The sequence below is a fragment of the Drosophila guanche genome, unplaced genomic scaffold (genome assembly GCF_900245975.1).
Source record: "Drosophila guanche unplaced genomic scaffold, DGUA_6, whole genome shotgun sequence".
NCBI lineage: Eukaryota > Metazoa > Arthropoda > Insecta > Diptera > Drosophilidae > Drosophila > Drosophila guanche.
Window position 1 is genome coordinate 3,122,873 of NW_022995755.1, and position 21,140 is coordinate 3,144,012.

General features: G+C 43.3%; 1 protein-coding gene across 3 annotated transcripts in view; it reads left to right on the plus strand.

The window, feature by feature from the left end:
* LOC117589904 (protein roadkill) overlaps positions 1-20,811 on the plus strand; it is a 52,820-nt gene extending 32,009 nt beyond the window's left edge. The window contains exons 1-8 of one of the 3 annotated variants that reach the window (XM_034282173.1): positions 8,114-9,687; positions 18,488-18,638; positions 19,008-19,129; positions 19,194-19,355; positions 19,430-19,725; positions 19,799-19,977; positions 20,048-20,190; positions 20,257-20,811. In XM_034282173.1, the coding sequence (XP_034138064.1) occupies positions 8,210-9,687; positions 18,488-18,638; positions 19,008-19,129; positions 19,194-19,355; positions 19,430-19,725; positions 19,799-19,977; positions 20,048-20,190; positions 20,257-20,401 (2,676 nt within the window). In that variant the 5' untranslated portion in view covers positions 8,114-8,209 and the 3' untranslated portion in view covers positions 20,402-20,811. Of the gene's footprint in view, positions 1-8,113; positions 9,688-17,715; positions 18,007-18,487; positions 18,639-19,007; positions 19,130-19,193; positions 19,356-19,429; positions 19,726-19,798; positions 19,978-20,047; positions 20,191-20,256 lie in introns of those variants that run through there. The other 2 variants (XM_034282174.1, XM_034282175.1) reach the window with 2 other exon arrangements.
* Positions 20,812-21,140: the final 329 nt, after the last annotated feature.

Here is a 21,140-nt window from a genome sequence, read left to right on the forward strand (position 1 = left end):
CTGATTTGAAAGTTTTGTATTTTTTGGGGCCAGTGGCAGTGTTGGAAAGCCATGCGATAATTTAGATTACTGAAAGGGGAAATTTTAAGGAGTCCAAAGATGTGGCAGTGGTAAACTTTTAATTCCGATCGATAAAATTGTTTTCCTGCTAATAATATCTCAGGGCTCCTCTTCTTTATTTTTTACTAATATTACAAATGCTATTATTTTTCCCGTTCGATAATTATTTCTTTGTGTTACTCGTTTCTTCACAAATCACATAAATATTTCGTATGCATTAATCATCTTTTCCTTATCGTTTGGGAAGCTTATTTTATCGATAGCAATATTCTCTCACCTTGAGCACATTTTTGGCGAGATATTTTGGAATCATTAATTATTGTTAAATCTATTATCAATACACATGCCAAAGTCGGCTTTTGAGCGCTTCAATGCAATTTTTAATCTTTCCTTCTTGCCATTAGACGGAATTTCGCGTATACGAAAGAGACAGCCTTGAAATGATAAGAAAGTGATAACCTAATGGATTGGCATTTCTTATAGACAGACTTTTGGCAGACATAAAAACATTAATGAATGGAAATTTCTTGTGGAACGTCAGTATTAATGAACAGATAATATTGTGAAGAGCTTATCGGGGCTTATCGTTTTGTTTCACTAATCAGAATTTTATCTATCTGCTGATCACTTTCCTGTGAAACACTTAGAACATGTCCCATAAATGTTTCCCATTAGTCGAATTGCCACAAGAAAACCACACAATTCTTCTTTCCCATGAAAAGAAAAGAAACATTTCCATCTAATTACAAAGAAGTCCTCCACTTAATGGCTTTCGAAAATCACTTAACAACCGCCACCCAAGACGATGGCAGCCGCCCAGCCCACTCCACCCCACCCCACCCCACCCCACACTTTACCAGCCATAAAATCCAACCTGTGGCTAATTTTAAAGACTAATTACAACCTAAAGCCCTCGTAATAATAAAGATAATAATAATAAAAAAAGAAAAACAAAAGGGAAATTAATTACCCGCCGCCTGAATCCACAAACAACAAAAAGTATCCCAGCGACACAGTGGCAGACCGACAAGTGTCAAAGGTCAGAAGAGAGGCGCTCTGAAGAGGGAAAAAAAAGAACTTCTGGATGGGGCGAAAAGGGAAAACCTTGGACTTGATCTGTAGGGAAAGCAATTAAAAACAGAGGAGCAATAGCAACAGCAATAAAAATCCATAAAAAGACAAAAAGGCCAAAAAGTAAATTAAAACGGGAGTTGGACAAACAAAACGATTCTACTTGTTGGTATCTTTTTGGTTCTTGCCTCTTGGCTCTGACTCGGTTCTTGGTTCTTGGCTCTTGGCTCTCGGCTCTCGGACCCTGGGCCCTGTCTCTGAGGCCTGCCTTGTGCCTGTCCAAGCAAGACGTATCCGGACAGTCAACGATATGGCTATGGGGTATGGCTCTGGGCCCACCAACGCTGCTTGATATTCGTGTGTGGCTCGCTGTCGTCATCAGAGACCGCCGTCGTCCGGACGGTCCGGTCCTGAGGCCGAGGCCGCCACTGGCTCACATGTTTGTTCCTCTGTTTGTCTCAGTGTTTATGTGTGGAGTATCTGTGTGTGTTTAGGCACTGCGTCTGCGCTTAATACACCCAAATACACACTCGTCAGAGCATAAGCCAATGATGTTTGCCCACAGCCATAACCCGAAACCACTTTGGTGGCATTTTTTTGTTGTGTCTTGTATTTAAATTATTAAAAACAAAAAAAAAACCACCCAGAAAAACGTATTTAATCGAGAAGGAGAGGTAAAAACGGAGTTCCCCATCCTAAGCAAAGGCTCTGCAGGAGTTTTTGTATTTGAATTTTGAAGTCTCGACAGATATGATACGGTGATATACAGTAAAGACTACCTGGGGCATCTATAAGACATCAACGCGAGTGTCGAAGTTTCATATAAAAGATCTTCCATTGATCTGTTTTAAGTCATGGATTAATAAAACATTGTTTGTACGTCGTGCAGCAGTGCCCCTCGGTCAATTCCCACATGAATGAAACCTTTTCTTCAACTAATTAATTTTCCTATGCGGCGAGTGTCTACTGTAAGCAGCGGAGAGACCACACACAAAGCCCAAGAGATGCGCACACGCACTTCAAATTAGCCTAGGACGCAGATACAAAGATACATGAGCCACACATGCAGATACAGATACAAAGACAGATCACAGGGCAGGCAGGAGAACAGGGAAACCACACATGCAGATACCCTCAATCCACAATCCACACCTGAAAGCAGAAGCAGCTCTTTGTGTGTGTTCTCTCTCGCTCTCTCTCTCTCTCTCTCTCTCCGCTATCCATCAGACATCCATCCATCAGACAAAAGAGCAACTAAGCAGCGGAAAAGCCAAAAGATTGAATTATATGGCATTTAAAGTTGTTGTAATTGTTAGAGAATTGTTTGAGCTGTAGAAAAAAAAAGAACCCAAAGAGAACTCCAAAGATCTTTCAGAGTGAAGAAAGGGGTTGTACGTAAGAGAATGAGAATGAGAACGAGAACAAGAAGTACCATACATGAGGGACCGCACCACAGCAGACCACACACGATGGCTGGCTGGATGGATGGATGGATGGATGGATGGATGGCTGGTTCGTTGATCTACAGGTGCTAAGGTTTCCTCTGGTGGTCTTTTGCCTATTCGGATGGCACCTTTTCAGCGTTTAATGAGCGTAAACAAACTCCGTGGGATGCAATTCCCCGATTCAGGAGTGGAGAGCCTTCATCCTCTACTGCAAACTACTAAGACTTCTCCTTGTGGTTTTGGCCAGCGGGATGTGGTGTGGTAGATCCATCAAGACGCTGCCATTTTGCAGTTGGCAGTTCACAAAACCCAAAGACAATTTCATAATTTACCTTCCACACAGCGCACAGAGGAGTCACAAAGGCAGGGAGGGAGGGGGTTTGAATGTTTTGACATTTTTGTTTGAGTCCCGCAGATAAGATCTTGACAAAATCCCATCCTGGGTGTTCTTCTCCTTTGAATGATGATCGCTTTGTGTCGCTCTCTGTTGGCCTTCTCCTGCCTCGCTGCCTTTTCTGACTCTTTTGTGTGGATGGATCTTTGTGTATTGATGAAACGATTGAGAGACTGAACGGATAAGCCCACAGCTTGACAAATTGTTTGCACAGAGACAATTTTGCACACTTAACAAATTGTTCAAAGATCTCAGAATTCGATTTTGACAAACAGGAAATGCATTTCAAATAATTTTGTTGATTGTTTGTTGCTAACTGAAAGGGCAGAGGGAGAGCTTCTCTATCTCTATCTTTTCTCAGTCATCTGTTGCTCTCGGTGGCTATTGTATAATCGAAACCACAAGCCAAATACCAAATAAAAATTCAACCCAAGGCCAAGTGAAACTTTTCTTCTACCCCCCCGTACCAATAAAAGCCAGGCCAAAATGGGTTTGGTTTCTCACCAAATACGACACCGAATCGACTGGAAATTGTAAATCATTTTATGATTTATCTGTGAACTAGTTTCCAATGGGCGCGAGTTACAAAACATCAAATAGAAACGGAAGGCAGTACTGAAGCTGGAAGCAAAACCAATGAGATCCAATCGCTCCGACTTTGTTTTATTTGAACCGAAACCTCATGTAACTTGAAATCTATTTGGGTTATCTTGGGGATTGTATAAGAACTAATATTATATTTGAAGACTAAAGGCGAGTAATTGTACCTCCATCTGAGTCCTTAGATACCTTAAATCCCACGTACAAAAATGAGCTTCTTAACACATTAATTCCGTGTCGTAAGCGGCAATAAGAAAGCATAGAAAGGAGCGTAAAAGAGTGTAAAAGAGGCACCAGAAAGCCAAAGCCAATCGCCGTCAAAGCGCAGATTTCTTGCTTGAAATGCGGAAAGCTGTGTGCTCCAATCATTCATTTGTTACATGAGCAACAGACACAAGAGAGTAAGAAAAAAAAGAAAGAGTAAAAAAAAAGATTGTGAAAATGTGAAATGTAAATTTCTCGACAAAAAACCAACCCGAAAACCGAACCGAAAAACGCCAATTGCTGCAAAGTGATTACGAAAAGTCGATCTCTCCCTCTCTATCTCTCTCTCTCTCTCTCTCTCTCTCTGTGTGTCTGTGTCTAGGGTACGCTCTCCCTCTGTGGCTTTCTCACTCACTCTCTCTCTCTCGCACTCTCTTTGAAAGTTTCACCTGGGGCATGAGTGCGGAAGTGATCCCACAGCAGCGCCAGCAGCAGCAGCAGCAGCAGCAGCAGCAGCAGCAGCAGCCAACGTATCTGTATCTTACAACTCCATTTCGATTTTAACGGATGCAATGTCAGCGTCTCGTAACTGGTTAATCTATTAGCTACGATCTCTTGAGCTCACGGGGTAGGGTTGAGGGAGATCTCTGCCTACTTTTGAAGGCAATCACAAATCTCCAAATCAATTAACACTTTCGATGCGTTCCCCTGCCCACGCAAAACGCTTACGCTGGCAGCGCAGTCAGCGGGCGCACAGCCTCCAGTTTTGATTGCTTTGAGATCAATTTTTGTCATCTGAGGTGCTTGCAATGTTGCACAGTGACACAAAAGGTGAACAAAATAATTGTGGTGGTGGCCAAAGTTGGTAGCAGGAAACAGTCGAACATTTTATAATCTAATTCTCTTACTTATTACATTACGTTTTATGCTCACTGTTAGTGCACTTGCGTCATCTGTTTTATAGTTTTTATAATCTTCGGTTTGACCTCAATTCAAACTTTTCGCCAAGTCCCAAATTCAAATGGCACTTGAACCACTGTGCCATGTGGCGGCGCCTGCCTCGATTGTGAAAATTGGGTTATTGTCAGCAAGCAGCAAACCATTCAAGCGGCAGGCAGGCATTTTTATTAAAACTTTTTGTTTTATTTATGGAAATTAGTGTCAAGTAAATCATGTGCATGAACGTATTGGCACACACAGAAACACAAAACAGCAACAAAAGCGAGAAACGAAAAGCGAAAACCTGCAATCTATGAGCAGTATTATATCAGCATATGGGAAAGCGTTAAATGAAATTTCTATTTCATTGAAAATCGATTGATGATGAGTGGCTGGCAGCAGCGGGAGAGAAAAGCCAGAGGAGAAGTAGAGGCTCGGGTCAGCAGGCGCCATGAGGTTGTGAAAGTTACAATGAAATGGAAACTACAACTCATTGAAGATTCAATGACTAAGTGAAAAAGGTGAACCAGTTGCTATTCGTAGATGCTTCCGCAAAAAACCATTGATTAAACTATAAGGAAGTTTTAATAGACGCCTCCAGCTGGCCCAAAAGGTCACTGAACGTCCGTTTTGTACAACATTCAAAAAAGATGAGCCTCAGCCACACACTCAAAGTTCGAATACGAATACGAATACGAATACATCCCCTCTTTATATGGCAGTGTGTGTGGGGGCGTTGATAACTTTGAAATTGATCGTTTGATGTTTCAACATACATACAAATGATTCAATTATGTTTAACGAACTGATTTGCCTTGGAATTTCTGTGACTGGACCATGAACATTTGACAGAAACCTTTGTTAGAGTCGCATTATTCTTGGTTGGCAACAGGCATCGAGGTGAAACTACTGTACCCTCGTTTAGGTTGAAAATAGATTGCTGAAATATAATTAAATATTTCAGAAAATGTTGTAGATTTTTTGCGAAAATAGAGACCAAGAAGAGCCTTCCATGTGCGCTGAAACGCAAACCAAACGAGTGGCAATCTTTTAAGGGTTTCTTATGGAAGTAATTCCCATAAAAAACTACCAATCTCTATGGTATTACCTTGTGGACAGCTCAATTATGCCAGAGATTTCACAAGTTTTCGAAGCCACTTCACTCCGCCTACCCCCCACTGTTGGGGTGGGGTGTTTGCACCATTTGTGAGTGTGCAAGGGGTTCACATAACTCAACTTTCAACACCTTCAGAGCGTCGGCCACAACATCAAAGGGCGGGGTATTACTGTCAAATTTTCACACATTCTAGCAAAATGCCACATTGAGACCAGAGGCTTGGACTTGGCATGGACGAAGTAGTGGACGTGGACCGACTGAAACCATCTAACTAATGAGCAGGCAAACAGATGAACGGACAGACGGATGGATGGATGGCCACACGTGTGGATTGGTTATGGGTGATTGTTGCGAGAAGTCGGACGGAGGCTGCAACTAATGCGAGACATTTTCAGTGTTCGTGTGTGGCCATTACCCAAAAGGACACACACGAAGCCCTTTTGGCCTTATGCTAATTTGCAGGCCATAAATGAGACGAATGCTGCCGCCGAGTGGCAGAGTGGTGTGCAAGTAGTTGCAGATGCACATGCAGTGTATCTGGAACTGCGTCTGCGTCTGTATCTGTAGTTGTGGTAAGTGGAACTGCTACTGCTGCTGCGACGAGCCATGAAGTGGCAGCACAGTGGCGGGGGGCCCAAAGCAGTGCCAGAGCTACATGTGTTGCCAGTACCACCGACAACGCCCCATTTGGGTACACACACAAGCACATCAAGAAAGTGACAAAAGAGAAGGATAAAGTGGAGTGGTTCGACCATGAAATACCCTTTGCACGCAGAAGGCCAAATTGAGATGATTTAATCCCACACTGCAGGGTATCAAAATTGTCACCAGAGGATGGCCAAAAGCTTATGTGTTCCAATGTCAATCGTTCCAGCAAAGAGAATCTCTTGTGTGGGTGGGCGATAACTGTAATTCAAAGAGATTGGAACTGAAGGGAAGGACGCCCGCCGCGGTCCCATTGAAGAGAGCAAAGAAGAAGAAGGGGCAGCGAGCGCAAGAGAGGAATAGAGAAAGATAGTGATAGCAGCAGAGAAGAGCCAACCGCCGTCTATGTGTGTGTCCAAGCGATTACGGTTTATCGGCCACGCCAAGGACCGGCTAGCGGCCTCCATTTTGTGCCTTCAATCCTGTGACCACACACACACGCACGCATACATGTGCGTACACACGCGCAATAATTTATCAGCTGGCCCTCAAAACTTAAGATACATTCTCTCTCTCTCTGTTGCTCACTCACGCACAAACGCACTCACACACGTTTGGCTCTCTGCACTTGCGCTCAATTTTCAGTGTCGTTTTGTCGGTTGCTTCCTTTTCCATACGAATACATACAACTACAACGACCTCACACAGAGCAGAGCGTCGCATCGCGCTCTCTCCCTCTAACGAAAGTGTAGGTGTGCTCTGCTCTGCTCACCTCCCCACCCCCTCCACGCGCTGCGTTGCGTTACATGAGGTGAAACGAAATGAAAACTGAAACGCTGCGGGCGGCGCTGCCGGCGTCGACAACAAAGCAGAGCAGTAGCTGTCCCACAAAAAGAGAGCGTCACGCTCTCTCTCTCTCTCTCTCTGTCTTGCTCAGCCGTCGACTTTTTCCAATTCATTGGCAACATGCTGCAGAGCTCAGACTTGAAACGCAAAAATGAGTCGAAAAGGCATATTGAGCGATTGCGGTAGATTTCACGAAGCATGCGCTGAAATATCTGGGCTCCGTTTGCCTGTTGTTCATACCTTTTCTTTCTCTCAGCAACATTTTTAGGCACCTGCAACATTCGAAGGCGGGGCGGGCTTATTTGAAACGGCCTTGCGAACACGAACACGACTGAACATGTCCAAAGTTATACTCCGTTATTCGAACCGAGAGGTTGCAGCCCGCAGCCCCAACTTGGCCAACTTTTGCACTGCACGGTTGCTGCGCGCGCGTCGTCCAATAAGTTAATACAAAAAACAATTTAAGTACAAAAGTTTATAAATTTTAACGTAATATTAACTGTGGGATCCCTCTGCCGGTCGTAACTTTTCTCTCCTCCGCCCTGTTTTCGAGTGTCGTTCGCCCACCAACCAACCAAACCAACCAAAAAAGATACGAGATACAACCGAAAATCCCAAAGCACACACTCGAAAAATTATACAAAATACAAGAAAAAAAAAGTAAGGCATGTGGAGCAATGTGTGGCACAAAGATTTGTTGAAATGAAAAAGAATTGAAACGAAAATTGAGTAATTTTGTAACCCAAAAAAAAAAAACAAAATCGAAAATCCATACAAGTTGGTGTACTATACATGTGTGTGTGCGTGTGAGTGTGTTGATAAGATAAAGATATATCCATAAAGAAAGAGATAAAAGATTGAATTGGAATTGTTAGAATTGAGAGTAAAATGTTTGAGCCCTATGTGAAAATCAAGAAAAAGCGAAATGTCCATCAAATTTATCAACAAAGCGACGAGAATTTAGAACGAGAACGGGAACGGGACCAACAGGAGCCGCAGGAGTCGCTGGAGGATAGTAGTGATAATTGTTGCTGCCTGGAGGAGGTGCCCCCATTAGCAGTGGGCGAGGGCGCCACTGTGGCAACAACAGCAATAGCAACAGCAACAGCAACAGGAGGAGCCAGCAGCAGTAGCAGTGGAAACTGCAGCCGATTGCAGCAATTGATTTCGACGCCGCCAGTATTATTGCGTAGATCTTCGCTGTCGCCGCCGCACCACCATCACCCACAAGGGGGCAACTCTCCTTTGCACCAGCTTCCACCACAAGCTGTAAGCACACCACCGCCCACACCACCCACACCTCCGCACCACAGGCAGCAGCAGCAGCAGCAGCCACAGCAACATCTAGCTGCTGCGCCTTCAGTTTTGCAACAGCATTTGGGTCACCTGAATTTCGAAAGTGGAGCAACTGCAGCAGCAGCAGCAGCAGCAGCAGCGGTAGCACAAGCGGCAGCAGTGGGAGCTGGAACCAGTAGAAGTGGATCGGCAACACTGGCACAACATTTGGCAACACCCAGCAGCATATTGCAGGCGGCATACAGCAGTGGCAGCCACAACTTGCAAAATATATTGACGCGCTCACAAAGTTCCTCCACCTCCACCTCCACCTCCACCTCCTCCTCCACCTCCACCTCGTCGTCCGCACACGTTGCAAGCACCACCCCTGCCGCTGCATCTGCCTCATCGTCGTCCAGTTCCTCAAACAATAACAATTGCAGCAGCGCCTGTGCGGGGAATACCCATTACAACGGTGGCAGCAACAGTAGCAGCAATCACCACAGCAACAGCATCATTGCCAGCCGTTTGTTTGGGGCAGCATCATCCTCCTCTTCTTCTGCATCGTCCAGTCCCTCCTCCTCCTCCTCCTCGTCTTCGTCTTCGTCATCCCACCTGCCGTCATCGTCGCCGCATCATCTGCATAGCCATCATTCCGCGCTGACCAACTCCATCACGAATCGCATCAATCAGAGTATAAGGCGGCATCTCAATCAGCAGCAGCATCATCCCATCAGCGCCTCCTCCTCCTCATCCTCCTCCTCCTCCTCCTCAAGTGGCACGTCGTCTCGTTTGGCGCATTATCAGACGCAACAATCGCCGATACACCAGCAACAGCAGCACCAGCAGCAGCAACAGCAGCAGCAGCATTATAATTGCGCTCATCCTGGACAACAGCAGCAACATCATCATCATCATCATCAGAGTAGCAGCAGCAACCATCAGCAACACCACCAACACCAACACCAACACCACAGCAACAATCAACAGCAACAACCACAACAATCTCCTCTGTGCCTAGTATTATTAGTTAAATGCCCCAATTCTAAGGAATTTTGTAACGCAGCCGCCGCAAATTTCTGTGATAAAAGGTAAGGGATACCTCCAAAAATGGAACATACTCTATTGTTCTTATGTGTGTGGCATGTGGCATGTGGCATGAGTACAGCAGCCAAAACGAATGCTTAAATGCCATCAATTGACATTTTGTGCAGTAATCTTATGTGAATTATTTACACCTCTAAGTGGTGATGGCAAAAGCTAATGGAATTCAACCAGAAAAGTGGCAAAAGCCAATGGAGGTCGAATCAATCGATACTCGAATTCATAACAAAAAGATTATGAGAAGATTGATTGGAACCTTAAACCTAAAACCTTAACAAAAACTGGTTCTAATCATACAATACTCTACCAAAGTTTGGCGAAAGTTCATTTATAAACCAATAAACCTACATTAAGCTAGACGAAACGCAACACCTACCATCAGATATTTTTATGACTTCACTAACTAAACGATCTGGGGCATAGCAACAAGTAAAAAGTACTAAATTATGGCACATTTTACTCCGCTTATGAAGGACTTCCCTAGGGCAAACAATCATTAGCAGCAGTTCGAATGGCGAATGCTCTTGAGATGTGCTTCGCTCGTGGGGGGGTTGGGGCAATGACTATGACCCACTTCCTTGGTACATATTCAGGCAGCTAGGACCTGCCCTGAGCCACATTTTGCATACACTCGTAGTCAGTCGGAAGCCCATTGTCACATCCTTGAATTACTGGAAACCACACAACAAACAAACCACTGAACAAACAAAACTTTTCATTGGTACTATTTTTTGTGTGTACTTATATTATATTTGATGACTTGTACGTTTTTTGCCTGTAGCTCAGACCTCGATGGATGGTTTTAAGACCTCGTTGGATGGGGTGTTTTATATTTGTATGTACATAGGGCTGACCTTACTTTTGCGTAAGTAATTGGTTTCCTCAATGATGAAACTTGATGATGATTTGCCTACCGATTCTCTATTGATTGGTGGTGGCACGTGGGTCACTGATCACCCCCGAACCTAAACCTTCTGCCCTCTTTCTGTCTTTCTGTCTCTCTGTCTCTCTGGGTTTCTCATTTTCCCCTGCCCTGAAAATGTCGTAATATTGCATGGGCGTATAAACACAAAACTTAAGTAATTAAGTTCTCTCTCACTCTATCGCACACTGTGCATCCCCTTCCTCATCCGTATATCTGTTTCTGCCACCCCTTAGCATACTTTTCGTTGAGCTTTCACACACACACACACGCATACAGGGGAAAAGCTGACCCCAAAAGGCGTTCGCCTAACCTCAAAAAAAAAGTATAACAATTTGGTAAACAACAAAGAAAATGTTTGTGTTTTATGCTGATGCGTTTTGTTTACCGTTTCATCCATTGAGTGGCACTCAATTTTCGGCTAATTAATGGGCGTGGAGAGCAGCAGCTGTTTTTCTCTGTCATTAAAGAAATGAGCAAAGAAAGGTAAAAAGAAGAAATAGAGAGAGAGAGAGAGTCGAACAGATAATGGTGTGAGATTGTGTTGCACTGCAGAATTGAGACCATGGCTATGGCTGCTGCTGAGAGAGGAAGAGAGAGCGAGAGGGCAGACCTCTTTCTTAATTCTTTTGACCATGTGCCACAAAATTGTTAATGTTCTTTCGCCCCTTCACCCATTTTGTTGCACTTGTTGCTCGTGGCCTTTGCTGGAGTGAATTTCTCTGTGGTAATCAAGAATAAAAAACGTTTCTTTGTGCCGCCTCTGAGTCATTGATGTGGCTGGAATTGGGAGGGGGGCTATCTTTATCAGTGCCTTGGCCCCGCATTGACGTCTGCGAATCTACACACGCACACACACACACACACACAGGGTGGGTGCAATGACAGCAGACAGGCTGTACAGGGTGTCTGCGCTGTCATTCTGTCTCGCTCTGCGGTTTTTGGGGGACCAAACGGGAAGTCTGCTTCACTGCATTTTTGCTGCTGCTGCTGCTGCTGCTGCTGTGAAAGGGCTCTGGCGGCTGGCAGTCGCCTTGGCAACATTATGCAATGACCTCTTTCAGCTTCCGCTCTCCGCACCACTCTCCACGCTGCTCCATCAATCCATCATAACTCCCTTTGAAAGCTGAATTTACTCGGATACAAATGATAGTTACTGGGGGGGAAAGAAATGAAAGTCTTTACACCTAGATTTGAAGCATTTTACAGCAGATTTAACCCCTAAATATACAAGTTCAAAGCAGTCAAAAGAATTTATGCAGAATTTCCCGTAAATGTTGATTTTTAATCAAATTATTAACTCTTTCACTTATTTTCTGATATTTGTGCGGTGGCTGCAATGCAACTTTCCCATTTTTTTTGTGACTGGCGCCTGCCACGGCTGCCACGGCTGCTGTCGTCTCCCATTTATTTTATATAAATTATTGAAAACTTTCAAAAGTTAAGGCGAAATTTAATTCATTAACATAGTTGCTGTCCGCATTTGTTAGTGCTGCTTTAGCATGCGGATCTGATGATAAAATGTGGCACGTACAATTTGCAATGATTTGGTTTTGATTAATATACTCACTAAAAGGGTGCCATAGCTTTGCCAAGATATTTTCTTTCATATGACAAATAGTTTTATATATTCATGTGTTTTTATAGATAGGCAAACATTTAATTATATTCCCCTCATTCAGATCCGACAACCATTTCTTGTAGCAATAAAATACAATCTACAAAGGGGTTTATCTATGGCCTCCATAACAGATTCAGGAGGAGTTTTCACTTTGCTTTAACACAGCACAACATTTCACCCAATAATCGTAAAACGAAAAATCTGAGTCGCTCTCTCACTCAACCCACATTTTATTTAGAACAAATCTCTTCGAAATCGGGCGGAAAGCAAACAAGAATTTCTAAGCCAATAAAAGAGAGCGAGCGAGAGAGATAGAGAGAGAGAGAGGGCGACTGGGGTAGAGGGAGAAGACGGACAGTCGTCTTTAAGCCAAATACAGATCACGAAGACGCATTGCGCCTAAAGAAAAAGTAGTAGAAATCCAAAGAGCAACAGCGAAGCGAAGAAAAAAAAAAAGAAAGCACGACAAAAACAAAATGTGAAAACGCATGAAAGCCAATTTCTTGCCATCTCCCTCTCACACGCCGCTCTCTTCAGTGCCGCTCAATTTGTTTAGAAAGTGCAGAGAAAGAGGTAAAAGCGGCAAAATGCAAACAAGAAAGCTCCGTCCGTCGTCCGAGGCGTCGGGTGTTCGGGCAAAAGTTTGCCCCAAAAAATGTTTCAATGGTGAAAATTGGGCACACATGGCAAATGTTGCTTATTAATTTATTGATTTCATCATGATGATGATCATGGCGAATGACTATAATGATGTTTGTCAGCAAACTTGTTATACAACAACAACCACAACAAAGAAAACACCAAGAGCCACGCGCTACAACTCCAACCAAAGAGAGACTCAGCAAAAGAGACAGAGAAAGAAAGAGTTGCACACAGAGAGCACACAGCTCAACGACGTCATCAAACAAGTTTGACTCGCTTTACGATTACATAAAAGTGTTGCTCTCGTTTCGAACTTCGGAGCGGCTTCGTGTTTGCTTGCGATCGGGTGAAAACGTTCGCTGCCCACCTACGCGCTTGCGCACAGTCCGCGCCATACAAATAAGCACAAAGCAGCGCAGCGCAGTGGCGTCGTCGCCGACGTCGTGATGTTGCTCATTTTTTATGCTGCCTGTAATTTTTACGTAATCGAAATATGTTTTCCCCTCATTATTATTTGCGGTTAAAAAATGGTCAACTTTCATTTATGCTGCAATGCCCCCCGCCGAACAGAGCCAAACCGAACCAAAAGAAAGGTGTCGAACAAATGTTGCAAGCCACGCCCACGGCCTACTTTCGGGCACACACAAAGTGTGACAAAGGCCTCGTCTTCAGTTGATTAGCATTTATAAAAAAACAAACAGAAAAAAGTAAGCCACGCCAGTTATGTAAAAATTAACAGCATATTCGTATTATGCGTGGAAAATAGGACGCCGCGATGACCATTGTCACATGCTGATGATGAGATCTGTTGCAATTAATTGGTATTTTATAAGGTCAGAAAGGGGTTAAAGATTTGAAGTTTTATAGGTACAAAGGTCTCCCATAGTTGGTTTCTGTTACGGCAATTCACTAAAATCATCAAATCTAATAGGCACATGTCCATCCTTGCTAAGGTCCCTATATTAGAGCTTTCTCTGTAACCAAAAAGGCTTTAATGCATGTGACCATTTAGGGTCATAATCCAACTCCCTAAGGGAAGGGGAGCTTTCCGTCTAACAAAGTGTTCCCTGCAATCAAGGATCATTTAAGAGGTTAATGTATGGAAACATAATTTCCCAAACTTTCAATGGTTTTCATTAGTGCAAACAATCGAATAGGCCCAAACAAGGTAAAAACAGCAAAAACATTGAAACAGAAGGCAAATTTCACTCCACTTACATGATTTCGTACGCTTGCTTTATATAACAACAAAAGCAACAAAAGCTCAGCAAAGGGGGTAGAGGCGGCTCGGCGGCTGCAGAAGCGACGACGCTGTTGACTTTCACGAAAACTGCAGGCAAAACTGCATATGCGAGAGGGAGACAGCGTAAAGGAGAGGGAGCTTTCTCTCCCTCTGCAAAAAACGCAATGCGGATCGTGGAACGTGGATTTCGAGGGGCTGGGTAGGGGAGGGCAAAAGGCAAATGGACGGACGATCGGCGTCAGTGAAAGACCCCAAAACGAAATCCAAAGAAAACGAAGCAAAACAACAAATGGAGAAAAAACAAAAGCGATACAAAAAATGTTGAGCGTGGGAGTTTTGAAAATTAATATGCGTCAAACTCTTGACGACACACCATAGAAGGGGCGTGAGGTGGAGTGTAGGGAGAGTTGTAGAGAAATTGCATGCGTTGACTTTTCTCTATCTGTCTCTGTATCTGTCTCTTTCTTTTATTTTCTTCGGGTGGGTGGGTGTCATCGTTGCTGCTGCATTTGTAGCGGAAGTGAAGTTGTCGGTTGTTGTTCGTTGTTTGGGGAGCAAACGAACCGAACGTGTTGGATGGAAAGAGAGTTTCTCTTTTGAAATCATTTTCATTGGCATGAAAGTTCACATTATTTAAATTAAATTGCCAACTGGCGACGCTTCTTCCTCTTGTCACGCGGTGCCTCTCTTCCCCTCTCAAGAAAAGATGAGATTTTTTTGAGTCGAGGCATTGGATACCCTTTGATGGTGCATTGAATTATTAATAAACTGAAATTCGGAGAAGTGATCAACAGTATAAAGCCAATAATAACAATATTATTCCCCGTAGGGGTTCCAAAAAGGTGCCACTGAATTGGCTTTTATCTCTCCAGAGTACTGCAAACTCTTCAGCAATCACACAATACCCTCCTTTTCTTAGGGTATAAAATATGTGTCTTTGCATTTACAATATGTAAAAAGAAAAGCGTTTCCTTTTGCTCGCCTCACTCAGCGAGCGACAGCAGAAAAGCGTTTTTCACTCCGCTCCATTCATTTGTTGTTGCTTTGGTGGTTGGTTTGGTGTTTGGGCGGCGAGTGAAAGGAGGCATTTGTTGTTGTTGGTGAAAACTTTTGTGGCAGCCGCCATGCAAGTGAAAATTCATGCGATAATTTGTTGTAAAGCAAAAAAAAATTGAACAATTTTCACAATTTTTGTTGTATTGCCTTTTGCCTTTTGTTGTCGACATTCGTTCACTGCGATTGTTGTTGTAGTTTTTATCAAATTTCATTTAAATGCTAATGAAAAGTTGCCGGAAGTGTGGAAAGCGCCAAAGCGAGTCGCTCAAATTATATAACTTTTCCACTTTTCTTTTTTTTTGGCGGAAAGATTTTGGTGAAAAGTTGTGAGCCACACACTCTCACTCTGTCTCTGTCTCCTCTGCCCGTTTGGGGGCAGCTGCTGGCAAATCAATTTCACCTTCTCCGTCTTCCCCCCTTTCCTTTCTTAATCTTCTTCCTCCTTTCGCTTAAGCCGATTTATGAGATTTCGTTAACGCGTGCTGCCCTGCCCCTGCTGGGCCGGTTCTTCATTTGTCATAAATTCACTCTGCTTTTTCGTTCTCTCTTCATCTTCTCTCCTTTGTGGGAGAGCAGCCCACACAAAGGCAGCGAAGCGAAAGAGAGGAAGGATCGCCCAGGGTGATCCCAGTCTCCCCGTCCCTTCCTCGTGTCTGTGTCCATGTCCAAGTACATTCTATGCGTCGCAGCTGTCTGATGTTTGAACAGGCGCGTCCTCCCGCATTAGGCTGGTACCTAACTACAGTGCGGGGCAGCCTATATTGTTGATATTGGGAAGGGTCAGTATTTGTGGCTTTGCTTTGGACCATGGCTAATGGATTTCGGCAGCTAAGCAAGCAGCGCTAATGGCATGACTGGGGGAAATTAAATGGAAAGGAATTTGCATTCAAAGGTGCGCGTGTGTTTGCTAAACAAATTTCATTATAACCACATTTAGAGTCAAAATTTAAATTTCTCTTTTCAATTTAAAGATGATATGAATTATATATAGAGCTTACCAAGCGTAATACAATTTGTATTAAGTATGTATATTCTTAAAGTCCCTGAAGGTCCACCCTAATCCACAATACAGTGCCTCATCGCCACGCAGAACTTTACCTTTCTCCTGCTGCTACTGTCGTCAGCTCATTAAGCTTCGGCTTCTTGAGCTTAACCTTCTTACGAGCAAACCCCCTACCCCTCCCAGCACATTGTGTCATTTGCCTTGTGGCGCCATATCCAAATGATTTCCAATGTCATAACGAAACTCATTTTTTTCGGCTCTTGGGCCCTTGAGAGAGCGAGAGTCGAGGCAATGGCTTAAGAGAGGGAGAAGAAGCAGCTTAAGGTAATGGCTGAGTGTGTGTGTGTGTGTATGCGTGTCTCAATGCCAAATCAATGTCATTAACATTAAAGCACACTCACTAAAAATTGAACAAAGCGCCCCCTGCCTGCCTGCCTGACTGCCAGCGAGTGCTAAACAGTGTAGTTGCGCTGCCTGCGTCGGCTGCTCTGCTGACTGATGACTGCTCTGTCGGCAGTTGGTTTTACGGTTTGTTCACCTTGACGAAATGCGCGTCAACCTTTTGCTCTGGCTGTATGACAGCTCACACATGCAAACGCACACAGTGAGTGAAGCAGAGGCCCATTGAAGGTCCTTCCCAGCTGGATTTGCTGATGACCATCAAAATCGCCAGCACAGCAGCCTGCTGCCAGCACAAGGTATACGATGGAGAAGGTACCGTAAATAAATGGTACACTACAAGCGGGCTAACCTTCCATTGAATGTGCAGTGTGCGTTGGCACCTTGAAAAATCTCAGCCTTGCGGGAGAGCAGAACACAGGGGCTATTATTGTTGATGCTGGTGGCGCAGCCTTGTACAGATTTTCCGAGTTTTCCTCCGCTTAATTGTACCAAAAGTTCTGTTGCCGCGGTTGCCGCCGCGTCCGCTGCTGCATCTGCGCCTGCTTGCAACTCCGACACAAACGAGACGAATGTGTTTTGTTATAGTGTGGCAGATCTTCCTCTACCTTTATGTATGCATCTCTCCCTCTCCTGAGCATCACCTTCACCCTATGCATCGCTGACCCATTGTTTGTCAATTTTCCACTCTTGGCTACAATTCTGGCTGTTCTGTTGGCCCTTTGTTTGCTGTCATCTGCAGAGCCTCTTCTTTGCCTGTTTTGTGTCCTTAGACACGGATTTCCTTTCCGTTCCTTTAGATTTTCGAGGTCCATCGGGCCATCAGTTTTCTTTTGCTGCTCCTGCGCAACGGTTGTGTTTTTCTTCGCCTTGTGATATTCCAGCCTGCCGTTTTTGATCTGTTTCCCAGTTCCCAGTCAAAGCCCATCGAACTTTGAAAGCTTACAAAGCTTCATTCTTACTGTGATCTGCATATACTGCCATCTCGCTTCGTTCCACACACATTCCAGCTGCCTCCCTCGCACGCCCACTCTCTCATACGCTGACTAAAGTGCGGAATAACGGTTAACGTTTGAGATTCCTTCGTTCCGCAATTATGATTCCACGCTGTCGCTGCTGCACTTTTTGGCGCATTTCATTTTGTGTTGTCCTCGCGTTTGTGTCGTCTTAATCGTGTTTTTTTAACTGAAAATAACCCAACAGCACTTGAGTTTATTCTTGTTCATTTGTCGTTAACCTGTAATCTGTCTCGCTGATTTTGTTCCGTGTTTTGTGTGCGTGTATTTTAAACGGGCGGCAAGCTGGAGAACTCCCTGCTGTTGAAGCTGCTCAATCTACTCGCGAGGCACTCGACTTCTGACTCCAATTTTGTCAAAGTTGAATTCGAGCGCAGTATCATGGATTTAATACATGAGCCAAGGTGAAACCAACCTCACAAAATTATTAGTTTAACTTGAAAATTCTTCTGATCTCTCTTTCGCTGTCTCCTTTCATCTCTTTCTTCAACTGACGGAAGCCTATCACTCCATTAGATTTCTCCGTTTACCCTCTTATCTTCTGCTTCGCCTCTGATTTTACAAGAGCCTTGGATAACCCTATAACTCAGTTACTTCTTCAGACTCAATGAATGTCATAAAACACGAGTTACATAAAATTGTAATCCATTATGTATCTCATATACCTTTCCAAGACCCGTCTCTCCCAGTTCCTCGGTACCTTACTTATTCTCCCACAAAATAATGGAATACAGTTTTTATACAACCAAAACAAAATGGTTTCCAAGCTCTATATATCTTGAAGAAAATTGTCATTCGACAAAAAACATGTACAGAAGTTATCTACTAATTTTAACAAAACATATTTATTATATCTAATCATCTTTTTTTATGCATTTTTTACAGATTGCCGGTGAACGAATGTCAGGCAAGCCAAACAGCTAGAGTCACCTCGAACCTGCACGCATCCAGTAGCACGATGGCGGTCAGCCGTGTACCCTCGCCGCCCTTGCCGGAAGTTAATACGCCAGTTGCCGAGAACTGGTGTTATACGCAGGTAAATTCAACTCCCAGTCCCTAACCTCATCCTCATCCTCAGCCTCCCTCCCTTTCTGATGATAATCCCACAGAAGGGATTACATTTCCTTCCCTATGCACACAAATGTCCGTCTGAGCATTCCACTTCGTGTGGATTTTTGCATTCCTATGGATTTGCCGATCGAATTTCACAATTTTTCGTGTAAACCGAATACATTTTGTTGTAAGGCGGTAAATGCATTTCCGTTTGGGATACAGGTGTGTGGATTGATGTTGTCGGGTGAATCCATTGAAGTTGGGGGAAGAAATTGGAGATGGTCTCCCAGGAAGGGAAGATTAAACTGAAAGTTGTACTAACACTAGCTCCATCCTCTTCTTATATTTCCAGGTTAAAGTGGTTAAATTTAGTTATATGTGGACCATAAATAACTTTAGTTTTTGTCGGGAAGAGATGGGTGAGGTACTCAAATCGTCCACATTCTCAGCCGGTGCTAATGACAAACTGAAATGGTAAGCAGATTAAACATTTTAAATATATTCAGACAGATATCTAAAATTTCTGTGTCTCTTCCAGGTGTTTACGGGTTAATCCAAAGGGTCTCGATGAGGAGAGCAAGGATTACTTATCGTTATATTTACTATTAGTTTCGTGTAATAAATCAGAAGTCAGAGCCAAGTTCAAATTTTCCATTCTGAATGCGAAACGTGAGGAGACCAAAGCCATGGAATCCCAAAGGTAAATCCATCAATCTTCATCATCCCCGAGGATCTTTACTAATCAATCAATCCCATTTTGGTTTACCTTTGTAGAGCTTACCGTTTTGTGCAGGGCAAAGATTGGGGCTTCAAGAAATTCATTAGACGCGACTTCCTGCTGGACGAGGCCAACGGCCTGCTGCCGGAGGACAAGCTAACGATCTTCTGTGAGGTTAGCGTAGTCGCTGACAGTGTTAACATCTCCGGACAATCCAATATTGTGCAGTTCAAAGTGCCCGAGTGCAAGCTCTCCGAGGATCTTGGCAATCTCTTTGACAATGAGAAATTCAGCGATGTGACGCTCTCAGTGGGCGGTCGAGAGTTTCAGGCGCACAAAGCCATACTGGCAGGTAAGCACAAATCATCCTTAAACCGATCATTTGAATCATCTTAACAAAAATATTTTAATTTTAATATTTCTAGCGCGCAGCGATGTCTTTGCGGCCATGTTTGAGCATGAAATGGAGGAGCGTAAGTTGAATCGTGTCGCCATAACCGATGTGGATCATGAGGTTCTTAAAGAAATGCTGCGATTCATATACACGGGCAAGGCGCCCAATTTAGAAAAAATGGCTGATGATCTCCTAGCGGCTGCTGATAAGGTAAGAGAATCCTCAAAATTGCCGCTTTTAAGATTGTGTGTTTAATCGGAACTTTCTATTTTGATTACAGTATGCACTCGAAAAGCTGAAAGTGATGTGCGAGGAGGCGCTGTGCGTCAATCTCTCTGTTGAAACAGCAGCCGAAACATTAATATTAGCTGATCTCCATAGTGCGGATCAATTGAAAGCACAAACGATAGATTTCATAAATACGTAAGTGTTTTAGCAATAGTTTTCCCTTTGGTTATGCTTTACTTACCTTTTACCTCTTTCGTACAGTCATGCCACCGATGTGATGGAAACCTCTGGATGGCAAAATATGATCACAACACATTCACATTTGATAGCGGAGGCATTTCGTGCACTCGCAACACAACAAATCCCACCAATTGGACCACCAAGGAAACGCGTGAAAATGAGCTGAAACCACACTTCAACAACAACAACTACAACTACAACAACAACAAAAACCCCTAAAGAAACACCAACAACACCAATAACAACCTACAAAAATCAAAGCAATATACTATTTGAAATTTACCATAAATGCAATCATTTGTTCGATCGTTTGGCAGCTAACCTCAAGAGAACAACATGCCGCAGAACAACAGCAACATATACAACAATTACACCAACAACAATCAATTATTTCAACAACAAAAACAACAGGCAGAATAATATTATGAAAATGGAAATGGAGTTAGAGTTAGAGTTGAAGAAAGATGAAAGAAAGATGGCAATGAGCAGGAGCAGGAGCGGGCAGTACCGTATATTGTTTCGATTTTTGAGTAATTTAATTCATTTTTTAACATAATAAACTTGATTTTAAATGTATTTTTATTTTAATTTTGTTGATTTATGATTATGATCTTATGCTTAAAATGTTTACGAGTAATAATTATCCATTAATTGTACGTTTAAGTCCAACAAACAAATGAAACAAACAACAAAAATTACTAAGTAAAATAAAGAAAAAGAGAGCAGAAACACGAACAGAAAGTTGAAAATATAATAAAACCTATAATATAAAATAAAGTAAAAGAGTAAGAGGAGCGATAACAAAAATCCATCAAAAATGAAATAATAAAAAAAAAAACGTAAAAGCAAACAGAAAATGCAATGAGAGAAAAACGCAACTATTATTATTATTCTAATTGTAACGA